The sequence below is a fragment of the Silurus meridionalis genome, chromosome 20 (genome assembly GCF_014805685.1).
Source record: "Silurus meridionalis isolate SWU-2019-XX chromosome 20, ASM1480568v1, whole genome shotgun sequence".
Taxonomy (NCBI): domain Eukaryota; kingdom Metazoa; phylum Chordata; class Actinopteri; order Siluriformes; family Siluridae; genus Silurus; species Silurus meridionalis.
In genome coordinates this window covers 6500784-6520207 of record NC_060903.1, presented here as the reverse complement: position 1 = coordinate 6520207, position 19424 = coordinate 6500784, and the positions used below count along the sequence as shown (strand labels likewise).

The following is a 19424-nucleotide window of genomic DNA, read 5'->3' as shown; positions in this document are numbered from 1 at the left end:
AAGGTACATTTAGAACAGATACAAATGTGCGATTAAGTTGCGATTAATCGTGAGTTCACTCACTCACGATATGATCATGATATTAATCACGATTAAATATTTTACTCGATTGACAGCCCTATCATTAATATGACGTGAGGTCCAGTTACCAGCGTGACACTAAAACAGGAAGTAGTAATGGCTACAAATTTTACTTAAGTACGTCAGAGCCCAAACTTCTTTACTTTAACTTGAGTGAAAAAGTAGAGTCAGTACTTCAACTTTTACCAGAGTCCCATTGTTGGATAATTTCTACGTTTCGAATGTCTCCTGAACATTCATGATTTCAGCAACCGGTACGTCTCTAGATGGTTCAGGATGTTTGCACTGTCAGCATCTACTTCTTTGACTGTCCATAATCTTTATGAGGTGGGACACGACTGGAGCTTAGAATGGGTGAAGAAAGAAAAGCAGTGGAGAGGAATTAGCGTAGCTGCTGCTCATAATATTAACAAGCTAAAGTTTGATAATGTGCATTTGATCAGATGTACTGAAGCACAAAGTTATGTGTAGGACTAAAGACGTGACTAAAGAATCTAAAGAAGCCTCTATAAAGATACGTCTTTAATTCGTGCTTAAACTAGGAGAGTGTCTGAGCCTCAAACACTGTCAGGAAGACTATTCCAAAGTTTAGGAGCTAAATATGAGAATGTTTGACCGCCTTTAGTGGACTTTGCTATTCTAAGAAATACTAGCTAAATCAGCCGAACTAGCTAGAGAAGTCTAGAGTTTTGAGATCTCAAAGATCGTGATGGATTGTAGCATGTTAGAAGACTGGATAGATATATGGAAGCCGAACCATTTAGTGTTTTGTAGGTAAGTAGCTGTAGTTTGTAGTCGATTCGAAACTTATCAGGTAGCCAGTGTAGGGGTGATAAGATTGGGGTTCTGGCTGCTGCATTCTGGACTAACTGTAGCTTGTTTATTAATGATGCAGGACATCCACCTATTAATGCATTACAATAGTCCAGTCTGGAGGTCATGAATGAGCTTCTCTGCATCAGATATAGACAACATGTGTCTTAGCTTAGCAATTTTTTTAAGATGGAAGAAGGCTGTATTTGTAATGTAGGTGATATGATATTTAAAAGACAAGTTGCTGTATAAACTAACTCCCAGGTCTTTTCCTGTTAAACTAGTAGTTACAGTACATCCTTCTAAATGCAACTGCTGGAGCTTCTGTGTACTGGTTTTTGGGCTGATGAGCAATACCTCTGTCATATCAGAATTGAACAATAGAATGTTATTAGGGCTTTGCTCGTGTTTTCCGCTGCTGCTGCATCCAGGGTCTGTGGTGCCCCGGTGCCGGAGTGAACGATACCTGAGCGGGCCGTGTTCTAGGTGCGCAGGGCCTGGGCAGAGAAACTGCAGAGAATTTACCTGGGACGAGTGAGCGTCCGCCTGGGATGATTCCAGTGCAGCTTTCTGCTCTCGCAGCTGGACCTGCTTTACATGTAGGTCATGGATCTGTTTCTCCTGAATGAAATTTTAAAAGATTAAAACTTGTTCCAATTAGACCAGGCTTTATTTGAACTCAAATACAGGCCTGTCCATGTACAAAAGCTGAACTCCACCAGCTCCAACTCCACCGTGTGCAACTCGAATGAGTCCTCACCCGTGCTCGAAGGCAAACACACAACCGACATAATGCTTATAATAGAGAAGCGAGTAGAGTTGAGAAACTGTGTGCGGCAACGTAGTGGTATTCGCGCTAATGAGGTACAGGCACAACAAGTCAAGAAGACAATTGTTCAAGACTATTTAAGTGGAAAAAACATCGAAAAGTTTAAAGAAGGAAAATGCCAAAACTCAAAGCAAACCACTCAAAATCAGGAAGCCAGGAGTCCAAACAGGAAACAGGAGATGAAGCCATTCATTCACTTTCACTATTTGAAAGTGTACCTCGCAGTCAAACAGTCAGGTCTCTGCCCTGCTGCGGGTTTGAGGTAAGGTTACAATGTACTCTGTCCAAGCTCAGGTGGCGATGTTAACACCTGGGAAACAAGAACATCAAACAGAAGCTAAAAAAAAAAAGCGTCAATTGATTCGGATCAGCCAAGAATTTGTATATTTTGGCGTCGGCTGCAACGCTCAAGATCTGAGTCCATTGCAACTAATTCACAAATGTAATCCAAATGTAATGGAATCCATTAGTGTTTCCATAGTGACTAATTCACAGCAGTAACCCAAACTTAACATGTTCTTGTCAGTTTATACATTTCCACGCATTTCTTGAAGACACTTTAGTTTTCAAAAGAAATCTCCAGTGTCAGTGTTTTTGTCACACTATTTTTATCATGGGACAATCTGTCAAACAAGCCGTATCCCATTTCTGCTTTATTCACCAAAGTAAAAAAAGAATGAGAAAAAGATCAATAATAGCTGTTATAGCACAAGGTATAAAATTCACTGTCCTGGTTTGAGGTTGTTATGTAACTTTAAAAGGATAAAAAAAAAAAACATCCTGTACATAAATACATTTTGAAGTTATAGTACAAGAAAAACATTTAGTTCAGTATGTGATTTTTTTCAGTGTGCCTGTCGTGGGCTATTTTTAACATTGCCACTAAATAATATCACGTCATTTGCACTTCAAACTAAATCACTTTTGCACCGCTGTACACACAAACAGACAGGTTGGTGTACACACACACACACACACACACACACACACACACACACACACACACACAGACAGGTTGATGTACACACACACACACACACACACACACACACACACACACACACACACAGACAGGTTGATGTACACACACAGACAGGTTGGTGTACACACACACACACACACACACACACACACACACACACACACACACACACAGACAGGTTGATGTACACACACAGACAGGTTGATGTACACACAGACACACACACACACACACACACAGACAGGTTGGTGTGTTCTCTCAGCTGCACAGCTGTGTGAGAAACAGTCACTCTTATCAACTCGTCTCTAGCTGCTACTTCTGGTGGCCCATTTTTAGCTCACTTATCTTTGTGTTTGACGTCCTCAACTTTCACCGCACACAGGAGTCTCACCGTATCGGTTTTTCTTTTTAAACAGCAATCAATTACAGAATAATTAAAATACCATTACAGCATTTGGCAGATGCCCTTATCCAGAGCTTATCCTATTTATACCTATTTTAAAAAATAAACATGAGCAGTTAATGGGTTAAGGGCATTGCTCACAACCTGTAGGCAAATATTTAAGATAAAGGACTTATAGAATATTAATTTAAGGTTTATTGCTAATAGACTAGACTGAACACTGAGTCAGCTTTTGTACATGGACAGGCCTGTGTTTGCTGCGAATTCCTACGTATTTGAGTTCAAATAAAGCCTGGTGTAATTGGAACATGTTTTAGTCTTTTAAAATGTCATTCATTTAAGAGGATGTTTTACATTTAACTCACCTAACATTTATCTTATTCACACAGCTGAGCAGCTCTGGGGTTAAAGGTCAGGCTCAGGGAACTTGAAGTCACTGGGATTTGATCTCACAACCTTTGGAGCCAAAGTGTAATGTCTAAACCAGGGGTTTAGGTCACGGGCCGAACAGGATAAACATTTATTATACACACTAAAACTAAATGTTTTTTTTTAAACATAAATATGAATAAAAAAAGACAGGAATATTATTCCAGAATAAATCAACTTCAACTTAAAATAAAAAATATATCCAGTGAAATTATACAAATTAAAAAATATGAAAACCCTGAGAATATAAATAAAAGTTAAATATAAATAAAAGTTAATTTTATTTGAATTAATTTTTTATAGCATAAGAGAAAAAAATCTGTTTTGATTTGTTGTTATTTTATTTTTTCGTTTACTTAAGTAGAAGTATAGATACTCATGTTTTAAAATACTCCAGTAAAAGTTGAAGTACTGACTGCACTTTTTGCTACGCTTTATATATTTAATATATAATATATATATATATATGTTTCTAAAAGTATTGGGTCACCTGGTCATAAGTATGGTATGTAATTTTTTTAGCATTGAATTCAACATTTAGTCCCAATTTACTCCCATAATTCCCTCCATTCTTCTGGGAAGATGTTCCACTTGATTTCTGAGTGTGCTTATGGATGTTTGTGTTCATGGGTGTAAATTTCATTTAACAGTGGGGGGGGACAATAAATATTAAATTTCTCATGAGCATTTTTTGAAGGGACACAAATAATACAGTCAAATTGTACTTACAGTATAAAGACACAGTGTTCCCACAGTGAAACACTTTGTTTCTATCATTATTATTGTAGCATGGAGACTGCGTCAATTACAATGGTAATTCAAACCGCTTTACATAAATAAAGTAAAACTATCATAAAAAAAAATCACAACAATAAAAGCAAGGAATTAAAAAAAAGGTTTAACATTTTATTTACAAATTAATTAAGACACTTAAGAACAGAATAGAAATTGATTATACAAAATAATACAGTGGGGTCAGTTTGGACGTAGCACAGTGCTCATTTAGTAAATGCACAGATAAACAATATGCTCATTGTGGCTGTTAATGTAAGTTAACATTATACCAAGTCGTCCTAAATAAAACACTGCATGGGAAACGGCTTTGGTGTGTTAGTGTCAGTGCACTATGCTACAAGCTACTGTAAACAAGCTAACGTTCACTAGATAAGTGATATTTTAATCGCTAATAGAGCAGATTACATCGTTAATTAGCATTTCACCCGCAACTAATTTATGAATGAGTCTGCATCAACTATATTAAAGAGAATCGCTTTATTTAAAGTGAATAAAATACCCTAGTTAATGGAGTTGAATATTAATTGAGCCGCAGACACACACCTGACTCGAGTGTGTAGAGCAGGTGAGATGAACTGGGAAAGCAGGCAGTGGGTCAAATCACTGTAAAGAAGGGGCTTCTTTTTTGGGGGTCTACTTACACAATTATTTTAGGTATTTTAGGTATACATAAATATATACAAATCAGACGATGTGATTTTCTGGATTTCTTTTTACTCATTTTGTCTCTCATAGTTGAAGTGTACCTATGATAAAAATTACAGGCCTCTCTCATCTTTTTAAGTGGGAGGACTTGCACAATTGGTGGCTCACTAAATACTTTTTTTGCCCCCACTGTGTTTGTGTGTGTGTGTGTGTGTGTGTGTGTGTATATCTATATCTATATCTATATCTATATATATATATATATATATATATATATATATATATATATATATAATCGTGTATATATAACAATAATAATGATAAAGTGGTAGTAAAAAATAGTGCATATATTTAGATTTAGGTCGAGTGATGTTCGTTTAAATGTAAAAGCAAGAATGAAAAAATCTGGGGTGCCATTAAAATTGGGCAGCATGAAATGACAGTTTTTATCGACTGAAACTGTTATAGTGAAATGGATTAAATTAGTATCAGTAGCAGTGCTATAGAGACACATTACTGTATGAAATAATTATGGCATCAGACTGAATTCCTGAATGGTGAGTAAATTCATGTCTTTTTTTTATTATTAAACCAGCAATTTCTGGTGATGGACTCCGATTTGGTCTTTTCTCGACGGTAGATTTTTCCTCCACACTAGATGCCCACACACACACAAACACACACACAGACTCATACACACACAGAGCTCGAGTGTTGCCGATATACTAATGAGGCCCCTGAGTCCTGAAACCCCCTGAAGTACTCCATGACTCATTCCTCTTGTGCAGTGTGTGTGGCTCGAAGGTCAAACGTAGCTTGTGGCGCACAGCTACAGGAGATTGTCTCACTCATTATCCCATTACATGTTTGTAATGTGTGATAACGACGCGCTCAGCACTGATACTTCAGGCTTAGCGGAGCTGCATTCTCGGCTTATCGTGACAGCTGTGTGACTGACGCGCCGCTTCCCAGCTGCGATGCTTTTTCTCGCGTTGGGTTAGTCACACAGGACTATTCCAATAGGTTAGCAATATAACACAATGGATAGGGATGTGGCCCAATGCGAAGCTGAGATGCTGTTATCATCCTGAAGATGATACCTTTCCAAATTGTCCACATTTTTTACATCGTTCGGCAGTATGCAATCAGCTGCATTATATTATCTGGTTGTCTGTGTCCAATCAAAATTGTCTTTAGTATGATATCCCAAGAATGCATGAAAGTTTGAAGAATTTAGTGTCAATGGAATTATTACTGCAACTAACAGACTAATTGATTTAAGGTCATAGGAAGGTCACAGTACCCCTCAAAGCATTGGACACTAAAGACATTTAGGTGAGTTTGAGCTAGAAATTTTTTTTAAAGACAAATACAGGATATCAGATGCCTGAAATGTCCTGATATTTACAGGAAAAAGGTCCAAACAGCTCAGACCCTTCAATGAAACCCATTTTGGGAACATTTTGGAACTGGATTGGTGTTGCTTGTTGCTCAGGTGTGTCCTGTTAGATGTGCTGTTTAAACAATAAATAGCTCCGAATCGCAACTCTTAGTAGGTGTCATGAGTTTTATCTGTAGAGACTGGATATGTTTTTCAAAAACATAAACTAACATGAAGTACAGCAATCAGCAATCAGGGACACCACTACAAACCTCCAGATGTCAATCCAGTATTCAAAAAACAGCAGAAATACACTATATTGGCATATGTATAGTATGGACAAAAACAACTGAACAGATTAGACCAACCAATCAACCAATCAACCAACAAAACAATTAAATGAAAAAGGTGTCTGGCAACATTTTAACATTTAGAGATATTGCTGTACAGATCTTGCTAGTTTCTTTATTTGGGTATTTTCTTAACATTTTATAAACCAGTTAACTCCACCTCAAAGCATGACAAACTCTTATTTTCCTTGAAAATACAATTTAGACAGGTATAAGATATTGGTAAGAGTTATACTTGTCAAAGTTTTATATTTATATAAGATTTAAAATCATTTGCAATGTCAGCACAAGGCGATGTGAAAAAAATCTCAAATGGCTTCTCTAAACAAATTTGAATTCAAGCCAAGAAATCAGTTTTTCTTGAATATTTCAAAACTCAAATATAAACAATTGGTGGGTGAAAAATATGATATTTTTTATTTATTAAAGACATGTTTGATTAGAACCTCCCTGGATTCTACATGCCCAAAAAGATTAGCTTTTTCTCTGTGATACATATTCAGGTGAGATTTATAGAAACACAAGCAGCCCATAGAGCAGCCAAACCGCCGATTAGGATGTTTAACTATATTTTAAAAGCATTAGCAGATGTTAAGTTTCACATTGTCGACTACCTTTAAAAAAGAAATTACTACTTGATGGTGAATGAAGGAACAGCTTAGCTACTTGGCATAAGTAGGGTATGTGCTTTTTGTTCTTCGCATTCCAATTTGCTCGTATAATTTCCTCTATTCTTCTGGGAAGATGTTCCACTAGATTTTGAAGCATGCTTGTGGACATTTGCGTTCATCAGCCACAGATGAGAAACGTTCAGGAAACATACTGGAACCAGGATTAGCCTTTACAAAGTGGCAGAAAGGAAAAGGAAAGAATCTGCTCATGATCCAAAACATGTAAGACTCAAAACAATGTCTCAAACAATGGAAAGTGTGGCTAACATTTTACACTTTTAATCAAGATTTTGTAGAAATAGCACATATCACCACATTTACAAACATTTATAGAAGGTGCTTTATAACATGTTTCTTTCGACTGCTTCCGTTAAGGGTCACCACAGCAGATCATCTGTCTCCATTTCACTCAACATCTGCGCTCTTTCAACCCAACCACCTGCATGTCTCCCTCAACATATCCGTAAACCTCCTTTGTTTTTTTCCTCCTGCCCAGAGGCTCCATCCTCAGCATTCTTCTACCGATATACCTCATGACCAAACCATCTCAATCACGCATCTCTCACCCTTGTCTCCAAAATGTCCTACCTGCACGATCCCTCTAATAAACTAGTTTCTAATCCTGTCCATCCTCGTCACTCCTGATGAAAATTGTAGCATCTTCAACTCTGCCCCCTCCAACTCCACCTCCTGTTCCTGCTATAAAGGGGTCAGTATGAGACTCTTAAACAGGCTTCACCTTGTATTTCTGGGGAAACGCTGCTGATGTGTCCCCATCACATAAGTTTCTGTGTAGGTTCCCAGTCAGAATGAAGTAACCAGTAGCTTTCCAGACCACCTATTTATTTTTAAAGAATATAATCTTGCTAATGGAGTGCAAGCCAAACAGGGACCACTTTAAAAAGCTACAAAAAGTGCCTCCAATTGTGTGAAATTTCCAGAAATGGTTTAACCCATAAAGAAGAAATGAACCATTTAGTACAAAGCCATATTAGATTATATCACTTGGTATATCAAATATAGATAGTTTTACTGTCTTGCTTAAATATAAACTACAGTTAATAGAATGAGGATGAGCAAGAATGAGCCACTGTAAAAAAAACAAAAAAAAAATACGCAACTCCCATTGATAAAACGTGTGATTTTGTTTAACATGCTCACTGCTGCAAGAGTTCTCTGGCTCGCAATTCCTGTCACGATATTGTGCTTTTGTGAGTCCGTTGTTCAGTATTGCTGTGTGTTTAGGAAACCTCGAGCACCGCCATTTCCAAGATTACTTCTGCGTAGCACGTCTTCTTCTGTCTCAGGTTCCTGCGATCTCGTGCGTCTGGCTCGCCTCCAAGATCAATCCCAGTCTCGTCTGCTTTTCTCGGAACTCTGCCTTTTATGCAAATGAAGCCCGGAGCATCACACTCCAGTGTGTCCAACCAGGAAGTGCGTGACGCTGCAGACACAGAGGAAACTGTGATTCAGTGTTATGCAGCTTTGTAAGGAATCAGTCAGGAGCAAGCAGTTGAAGAGGGGGGAAAAAAGAAGCCACTTGGGGAAACGGGATGCCTTGACGGCTCACCGATCCTTTTTAAGGCATCGCATGATGTGTGTCCTCGGCACGTGGAAGCCACGTTCTGGTCCACTAAGCTCAGACAACCTTTCAATGACATTGGCACGCGCCGGCTTTCTCAAGGTAAGCCTGCCTCCCTGCTGGGGGTAAATCTATGTCAGCTCAAGGAAACATCGTCCTGCATTCTTAAAGATCACTGATGAAAGATGCAGGATTGAATAATTCACTGAGCTTTATGGTACAGTTGTTGGTTGGTGGAAGTCAGGTGCATGACTTTACTGTGCCATGTGTAGAGTTGACTCTGCGGAAGTATGTAAAGGCATGTCGGAGCTCCCGGCAATCTCAATGACCTCTGTTACAATTTCTTTTTCAAGGAATTGTTTAATTATGTTCTCTTGAATGGTTTGTTAGTGGTGTTTTTTTGTGTTTCTTTTTAATTGTTTAATATTATATTGTTTAATGAGTCCAGGATCTGGATGATATCTGTGACACTGTGTATCTTACATGTGAAGTCAAATATTCCAAAGTAATGGGGAAATGGAATACACTGCAGCACCAAAATCAAGTCCAGATCCAAAAATCTCAGAATCTTATTAAAAGTGCAGCCAAAAAAAAAAAGGTCAGATTCCTAACAAAAGTGTCCGATGATACACGCTGAAGCAATTCTCTATGCTCTCTAAAGGTTTCTGCTGCATTTTAGAGTCAATATGACTGAGATTAAAACAGGTCTGAGACTGACCACACTGATCTCCCCTTGTATTGTCTTGACTTGGGATGTAAACTAGCCTCTCATTTCTGTCACCAGGGGGCAGTAGGCTGATGTCATTGAGGGAAAACTGTCATTGAGAACATCCTCTATGACAAGGACCTCACAATGTCGATGCAATTTGTTTTATGCTGATTACTCGAAACCTTTCTTAGCTAGTACAGGAGCATTTACATAAACTCCGGTTATTATTAATGTTAGACAAAAACAACTGAACAGATTAAACCAACCTGAAGAGAAACCAGCCAACCAACCAGCCAAACAACCAAACAACCAATCAACCAAATAAACAACAAAACAATTCAGTGAAAAAGGTGTGTGGCAACATTTTAACATTTAAAGATATTGCTGTACAGATCTTGCTAGTTTGTTTATTTGGGTTTTTCATTAACATTTTATGAACCAGTTAACTCCACCTCAAAGCATGACAAACTCTTATTTCTTGAAAATACAGTTTAGACAGGTATGAGATGTTGGTAAGGGTTATACGTGTCAAAGTTTTAGATTTATATAAGTTTTATAATCATTTACAATGTCAGCACAAGGAGATGTAAAAAAGAAAAATCTGAATTCAAATCAAATTTTAATTCAAGCCAAGAAATCAGTTTTTCTTGAATATTTTGAAACTCAAATATAAACGTTTGGTGGGTGAAAACTATGATATTTTGTTCTTTATTAAAGACATGTTTAAATAGAACCTCCCTGGATTCAACATCCCCCTTAAAAAATCTTTTTTTTTTGTTTCTCTGGGATATTACATATTCAGATAAGATTATAAAAACACAGGTATCCTATAGAGCAGCCAAACCACCAATTAGGCTGTCTAGCTATATTTCAAAAGCATTAGCAGATGTTAAGTTTCACATTGTAGACTACCTTTAAAAAACATTACTGCATGATGGTGAATAAAGGAACAGTTTAGCTACTAGTAAAGGTGGTCTACCAGTTTGACCTGCTGTTTCTGTAGCTGGGTTTTTCAGTAGGGTTGTATTTTCCAATGCAAAACAAAAAAAACACCCAAACTTTAGACACCAGACTTTTGATGATCTAATCAAGGGGTTAAGGGGAAATTGTTTGCATTTAATATTTAGCTGAAATGTTACTTATTTGTCTACTCACATAAGGTAATGCATAAAAAGTTATAGCTTTGCACTGAGCAGCACACAGATGGAATGATTTAATGAATGAATAGATGAAGGATTTTATGCATGATGCTTAAGATTTAAAAAATCTCTCTCTCTCTCTCTCTCTCTCTCTCTCTCTCTCTCAATCAATCAATCAATCAATCAATCAATCAATCATTGGACTCTCTCAAGATTACCGGAGGCCAAATTTGATCCCGCGAGCACCATGGAGCGGAATGATCTTTCCCCCGGGTCTGGAGTGGCCGCGCAAAAGCCTGCAGTCGTTAGCGGTTGTGCTGCACCGCCGTCTCACTGCGCAAGCCTCTGCGACAGCAGACTGTCCAACCAGTGCGGCCCGAACAAGCACGACATCATGGAAGAGGCAGAGGATAGTGAAGCAGTGCCCAAGTTTCAGCACGCTCGACTCAGGCGTGCCGGTACCACCGGAGGGGGTGGAAGTGTAGGAGGAGGAGGCAATAAGATGCAAAACTTCGCGTCGGGAGGAGGAGCCGCGCTCAAGAGCTCCTCCATCGACGAGATCCAAGCGCTCCAAGACACTTCCGAGCTCGAGCAAGTGGAAGTGGTCGCTTCCTCGGACGCAGCAGTTAGGACGTTCGCGCCTGCGCGACTGAGTGATGCGGCGGCACGCGACGATCCCGATCCCGGGAAAGCGTCTCCTCTAGCGCTCACGGTGGACGCCTGTAATGTTCCAGGAGAAGGAGGTGGCCACGGCGCAGCTCCGGTCTCTGTAATGAAGTGCAACAAAAACGGCGAGTGCAGAAGAGACTCGGGCACGGGCAGCTTGCGCTCAATTATGTCCAAGCAGGACAAGCAGGATGCGAATAAACGCGCCACAACCTCCTCAACTTCAGGCACGGACGCGCCCGCGGGTCCCTCGGGCCCTGGAGACTCCTCCAGTCCCGCCGCCTTTCCAGACAAGAAGGACTCCAAGGTGTCGTTCTCCAATGCGCCGAGTCGGAAGGCGTCCGCTTCTATGCAGAGCCAGCAGCCCAGGAACTCCGTGACGTTCCTCAAGTCTGAGGATGGATCGCAGATTGTCCCCGAGGATGCTGAGGCGCGCGGGAGTCAGGCGAGCTTCATGCAGAGGCAATTCGGCAGCATGTTGCAGCCGGGGGTCAATAAATTCTCCTTACGAATGTATGGCAGCCAGAAAGCGGTGGAGAAAGAGCAGGAACGCGTCAAATCCGCCGGAAAATGGATCATTCATCCTTACAGCGATTTCAGGTAAGATATTATTGAGGGGATTAAATAAAAAGTTAAGCAGTGAACTCTACACTCCTTTATCAGTCTGAAGGGAATGGAGTAAAAAAGTTTTTTTTTTAAGCAGAGGGTTTTAATTTTCTGAAGATTGCTTCAGCACCACAACGAGCGGACAGCTCCAAATCAGCTCAAAAATCTCATTCTCTATTGCTCATGGAGCATTTGATCTTTAACCCTTGTATCACATGATCTGTATTTTTCTCACCTTCTCACAAAATCTTTTTTTGGGTGGCTGCTTAAGTTTACCCCAATCCTAACCTTTGCATAGTGCATACTCCAAACCTCTGTGTTGCAGTTTGAGCTATTGAATGGTACATGAAGGGTCCACTGGGGTCTCCAAATTGGGCTGAATTGTTTTTATTTTTTTATTTTTTTTTAGATATATTCAGTAGCATAGGCAGGCTTTTAAACATGGAGCGCTTGGTAACGGTGTCCTTTCAGGGGGAACATGGTCAAAAGGTTTGTTCAAACACCTATACACCCACCACATTCATTTAAATAACATGAGCTAGTGCTGGACAGGATTAAAAGAAGTGAGCTTTGAAATTAGTACTGAAGAAGCAGAGTTATTTTAATGTATATATTTGTGTGTGTGTGCGTGTGTGTGTATTATTATTATAGTGTGATAGACATAACACACAGTATGTCTTACCCTGGCATGTCTGTTATACTGTAGACTCTGTTTGGGTCTGTGTATTATATCTATCAGACTGTAATTCATTACACAGTCATGAAATCTTTAAATCGGGAAGCTGAAGCTCGGCAGTGAAGACCACCACATGAATCCCTTTTATATTATTGCACACACAAAAATAAAATTGAGTGCTCTGAGCTCATGCGTCCTCTTAAATGGGTCTTGGCGCATAATGCACAGGTGTGTGTGTGTGTGCGTGTTTTTGAAAGCTCTGATTTTGCTGCATCTGAGACAATCACATGACACCCATTATGACACCCAGGCCGGCTTGTACCACATGCAATGACGCTATAAGGCATTTGTACGTAAGGCTTTTTCTTTTTATTGCATCATCATACATTAAGAATACAAACAAATTAGCCCCCAGAAGGAAATGTGGTCATGGATTACATCAGCCTTGTGTGTATGAGTCAGCAGTGTGCCTCAGAAGTGGGAGCGGTGACCTTGAGCTCTCTCCACGCGCTGCATGGAAACTCGTCACTTCCGCCAATCCGCAGACGCTTTGGCACACATGCTCACTTGGTGCTGCAAAAAACACTGTAGCTGCATGGGGTCATTTCAGGTCATACGTGTGTAGTCAATGCAAAAAAACATTGGGGACCAACACAATATTAGGCTGATCGGTGGTCGTAATGTTATGCCTGATTGGTGTAAATGACCACCTAATGACCATTTTTGCATTCTATTGAAAAATCTTTCAAAGTTTTTTCAATAATTGTTTAAAGTGTTTAAATTCTGCATATTGACTACAATAATCATTATTTCAAAGAGCAGTTTACTATCAATTCTTGTTTGTCAAATAAGCCAATAATACCCAGTGAATTCTACTGATTTCTGTTCACATTCAAATAATTATAATGCACTTTGTTTTTGTTTGTGCAGCAAAAATTATGTATCTAATTTCATATGAAATTCATTCATCTTTAACATTTTTCGATAGAGTCAATAGAAAAGGAAAGGGCCAAATGCATGTGGGCGACTGAGCATTACATCCCAAGATGCTTCAGTCAGAATGGTGCAGAAAACATTAAATGAGAGACAGTCATGTGGGTGAAAATGCCTTGTTGATAAAATATTTACAACAATTATTAACAATTGTGCTAAACTGAAAAGCATCTCAGAATGCACTAAACATCAAACCCCGAGTTTTAGCTGAAGATAATATGAGGCTCTATTCCATTTGAGGGTCTTTAACTGTCTACTTTTGGTGTGTCCTCAGGATAGCCTTAGATTCTTATTATTGGCTGATAGAGTTGAACCTAATTTGGTCTTCTGCTTTGTAGATCTATTGCATGCTTTGGTGCATTGTCTATTGAGAGGTACTTTTCTGCTCACCAGGGTTGTAAAGCGTGCTTATTCAACATCTGATCTTTATCATCAATGGAATGTTTCACCCTGCAGACCCTCTGCACAATTTTTCACACCATTCTGTGTAAAGTCTAAAGACTGTTATAGGTGAAATTCCCAGGAGCTCACTTACACTTACACCAGCCCATCTGGCATTGACAACCATGCCACGCTTAAAGTCGTAGAGATCACGCTCTTTCCCACATTTTGGGAATAAAATTGTTATAAAAAATTAACTGAAGCCCTTGAGCTGTATTTGCCTGATATTTATACATTGTGCTGGTGCTACATGATAGCTACTACGTGAGTGTTCCTTTTAAAGTTGGCAGTGAGAGTATGTCACTATAATCCAGTTTGAATTGTACACAGGTTAAATTATGTATTCTATTTACAATATTGTTTAAATGGGATAAATTACACTACTAACTACCCTACCTTTTAAAAATCCAGGTTTAACTTGCCATTATAGCAAATATTTTCTCCGGATGTCCACAGATTTACGTCCACGCTTAACAGATGGTTTTACAAGTATATAAATCTTACGTCTTTGTGTCTTCAATCGCAATTGCATTTTTAATACTAGCAATGAACATTTGCCTTGCTTAGTCTCCTGCCCTCGCTTTCCTCCAGGTTCTACTGGGACTTTACAATGCTCCTCTTCATGGTGGGCAACCTGATCATCATTCCAGTAGGCATCACGTTCTTCAAGGAGGAGACCACCACGCCTTGGATCATCTTTAATGTTGTCTCTGACACGTTCTTCCTCATGGACCTGGTGCTCAATTTTCGAACGGGCATCATCATCGAAGACAACTCTGACATCATCCTGGATCCCAAGACCATCAAGAAAAAGTACCTGAAGACTTGGTTCGTGGTGGACTTTGTCTCGTCCATTCCCGTGGATTACATCTTTCTTATTGTGGAGAAGGGAATAGACTCAGAGATGTACAAGACGGCCCGGGCCCTGCGCATCGTCCGCTTCACAAAGATCCTCAGTTTGCTGAGGCTGCTGAGACTTTCCAGACTCATCCGCTACATACACCAGTGGGAGGAGGTAGGCTACTGTTTATATACACATGAGACGTTTTTCAGGGGAAATGTAATTTTTATGAATTTCGAAATGCTAATGTTTTCTGATAGTACAGACAGAGGGTACAGCTCTGTAAAAACTGGCTGCAGAAAGCTGGGCTTCATGTATAAACCTTTAGTAAGCCAAACCAATTATTTACAAAAGAGCCATATACAGTGACGATATATAAAACTGCATAAAAACACAAAACTCACCAAGCTAATGGTGACAAAATGATAAGTATATTATTAAACATTGGTATTTAAACAAGGCCTTTGCCAAGGGTGCCATTTTTTTGGCCATTCTCATCATAATCTTTGTTTTTTGAGTCACTTTCTTCTTCTTTCAAAAGTTTCATTGAATCCATACTTGCAATTAAAGTCAAATTATTTCACCTGACACCTGACTTTAAAATTGGTATGTGCGTTTTGAACATCCAATTCCACATTCAGTTCCCATTTTCTGTTATAATAACCTCCACTCTTCATTTTTATGACACGGGATAGTTTTCAGAATGGCAAATTGGAGCTGATCCATCCCAGACTAATTGTACACCATAATATTTTCATAATATTGCATAAAGTGTGCATGAAATCATTGAATGTTAGTGTACTATGAATATATGTACAATACATTGTGTATGAGTGCGACTGTGAGTCACAGTTACAGTTATTAGATATAATTAGTGGTGAATTTGACATTGCATATTAAGGCAGGCAAAAAAGAAGATTATCCAGACAAATAGCAAGAGAGAGATAGATATACAATGCAACTTTGCTTAAATCTTTTTACTAGAGTCATGGCGATGTAATGGCTCAGATGATCGCGGGACTCTTTGCGAGAGGGAACATTGTCCTCATTACCACTTTGACATTTGCACTAGTTGTCCCACTGGCCGTTTGGTCTGAATGTGAATCTAGGCTGTTTGCCCAGTACAGTGTGGCGTTCGTGTAGTTCGTCAGGTGCTTGTTTTGCGCCAATTGTATTCTGGCACCCGAGACCCTGTATGGCATTGCTGTTTATGTCTCCCTTGCGTATTCTAATCCCTAGATGCACTTGAGTGCTCTTCCTAGGCAGCACAACACACCAGTCAACATGTTTGGATCAATTAAAGCGCCAGGGGCGGATCAAGCTGGCCCCGTTAATGCAATAATGAGAGACGGCCAATGATAATTATGCAGCAACTGCTCATTTGCCTGGTATGAACCATCAGAGTATGTGATAGTCTGGAGATTTTGCCTCGATCATAATTTGGGATACGAACAAAATACAGATACTAATGGATCTTTTTAAACAGATTTAATAAAAGATCGGGTATTCTGTAGAACATTTAGCTAACACTTTCTATAAAGGCCATATGCATTACCTTTGAATGCATTCCTAACATTACACTATATTGTTGTAAATTGTTCTAAAAAGGCATTACACTTTGGAGTGTTTTAATGCACCATACCAATTTTTGTTATCTTTGTTTAGTACTAGACACACTCTTGTGCAGATAATCATTTTGAACAAGTAACTGCATGCTACATTTACTCTGGAAGTGGTAAAGATGTATTAGAAGCTAATGATAATCATGGTGGTCTCAAAAAATTTCAAGGTAAGCTAGGATTTATGTGTAACAATGCACAAAACAGAGCTACTAGGTGTCAAGAGTTTACATGATCATTACAACATATACAACAACTAAACAGCACACTTTCCCATTTGACATTTGGAAAATATACACTTGGCAGATGCCAATATAAAACCACTTTCTCTGCTCTACCAGATATTATGCTGAGCTGAACAAAGCATTTTGTTTTAGAAATGGTGCTGGCAAGCGGCTGATGATCATCAATCAAGTTTCGAGCCGGCTTTCAGAAACAAACCTGGTGCAGATAATCACATTTGAGGACAATCCAAGAATTGTGGCTAAAATAAAACCCGCAGGCAAACATGGCTGTAGAGCCCAAATATCTTATTTCTATTTTGAATGAAGTGTAAAAGGACTAGATTGCCGTTTAAGAAAAGTCGCATGGGAGCAATCAGAATAGCTTTAATTTCCACTCAGGGTAATGTTTGGAACCAAGTAGGTGTAATTCAGCTGTTTTAGAAACACTAATTGAAGCAGCGGTCGCGTTGAATTTTTACAGAGGCAAATCCATAACTGTTGTTCGAATCAACAAAGTGTACGTCGCATCCCTTACCTAAAAATATACAGTGTAAACAGGGAATCTAGGAACCGACCAACTGTGAGACAGGAGTAAGGATCCCTGGTTTTATATATAGTATGTTGGTGGGTGTGCATCATTTGCAGGGACCTTTTTACAGTCCACTATCCAAAAATATCCTGCCAGCACGAGCACAAAACAGGAGCTAATCAGAGTTAAAGGATAATGAATACAACTACAATCTGTGTATAGAAATGGTGTGTTGATCTACAGTCTCTGTACTGTATAATGAGAGTGCAGACCAACAAGGTGGGTGTGGTTAATAAAGTGGCATAAAAGCATAACCATGTCATGTTACCAGTAGTGGTGCCTTTTGGCACAAACTGTACACAGCATATATACAGATTGGACTACAATTGTAGATTATTTAAACCTGGTACCTGTTCAGGGTAGATTGAGAGCAGACCCATGAATAAACTTGCAAACGAGTATATTCACAGTAGCTGTATGTCCACAAGTAGAAATACATTCTTTCTGTTCTTTGTACAGATTATGCATCTCAAATAAATCGTAACAACGATAACAAAGGTATTTTGTAGTATAAATAGTCATGACAGTATGAGGTGCAATTGAGCTGTTAGATATGAAGCTCGCAGGACAAAGTCTTGGAGGTGGTAGCTCATTGTTTAAGGCACTGAACTCTCAGAAGGTCAAAAGTTCAAATCCCAGCATCACCAAGCTGCCACTGATGGGCCCTTGAGCAAGGCCCTTAACCTTTAACTGTTCAGTTGTAAGGCACTCTGGATAAGGGTGTCTGATAAATGTAAATTTCTTCTTTAACCTGAATATGCAGTGATACATGATACAATTACAGCATTCTTTCATTCAACATAAGTAACAACCCAGTCAGTTTAGTCAGTTTGTTTAAACGTTGACTATTTTATGCCTAAAAAATATGTAGAAACCTGCCGATCACAGCCATATGTTGTTCTTCCCACAACTGTTGCAATAAATTTGGAAGCACACAAATGTCTTTGTTTGTTGTACTATTAAGGGTTTTCTTTAATAGACTAGAACTACAGTAGTAGGCTCAAAAATGTTCCAGAATAACAATGCCCCCTTGACCGAAGTATGCATGAGGACATGAAGACATGGTTTGCTAAAGTTGGAGTAGAACTCAAGTGGCCCGTATCGAGACCTGACATCAAACCAAAAAAATTGAATATACTCCAGAACCTGTAGCTAAATAGACAAACAATCTCCGGAAAACTCCGGAAAACTAGTGAAGTCGTGTATTGTACTAGAATGGCTTGTCTAAAAAGCACATGAGTCTGATGGTTGGGTGTCCCCAAACTTTTGGCTAAATAGCATAAAACCAACTATCTCACAAAAACAGGCAGATGCAAACAAAAATAAAACCTGTGGGCGGGATTAAAAACAGTCCTATGCACATTTCAAATCAGGAACACAGTTAACACATCATGCTGACGGTGCTGGCATTTCCACTTGTTTTTTTTGTGTTTTTTTTTTTTTGTTTGTATAGTGCTAAGGTTTATTTATAAAGAGATGCAGATATCTGGAGCATTAAAGATACAGATAATGGCATTGCATTAACATTATTATGAAAAGAAACACACATTGAGGCTAATTAAAGCAAGCAGGTGTGAACAGCGATCAAATGAGAGTAGCAGCATTGATGAAAACCTGCCAACAAGAAGTGTAGTATAGCCTTACATAAGTGCAAAAATACAAAAAATATCCCTCATTTATTTGCTACTTGGATACAATCTTAAGAATTCTTTTTTTTTTTCAATAATCGAGGTGTTTTGAACCGTTTTCGAATGCAAAACTCTCCAGGAAATTGGTAAATTACATGTTGTACTCATGTGTGCTAGGGACATTAATGATTATTATTGGGAGTGCAGTGGCAGGGCTGTGTGCTCTGCTGTAATTACTTTAACTGTATAATCCTATGGCCCGCCACCCATAGCATTTCAGTTCCTCCCTTCCTCTCAGACACTCAGCTCTGACCTCTCCGGAACCTCTGATT

The 19424-nt window shown here is 39.1% G+C and overlaps 1 protein-coding gene across 1 annotated transcript in view; it reads left to right on the top strand.

Annotated features, from left to right (window-relative positions):
• The first annotated feature begins 11056 nt into the window (after positions 1-11056).
• LOC124403188 (potassium/sodium hyperpolarization-activated cyclic nucleotide-gated channel 2-like) overlaps positions 11057-19424 on the top strand; it is a 58649-nt gene continuing 50281 nt past the window's right edge. Inside the window, exons 1-2 of the mRNA XM_046876823.1 lie at positions 11057-12075; positions 14783-15206. Coding sequence (XP_046732779.1) covers positions 11057-12075; positions 14783-15206 — 1443 coding nt within the window. The remainder of the gene's footprint in view (positions 12076-14782; positions 15207-19424) is intronic.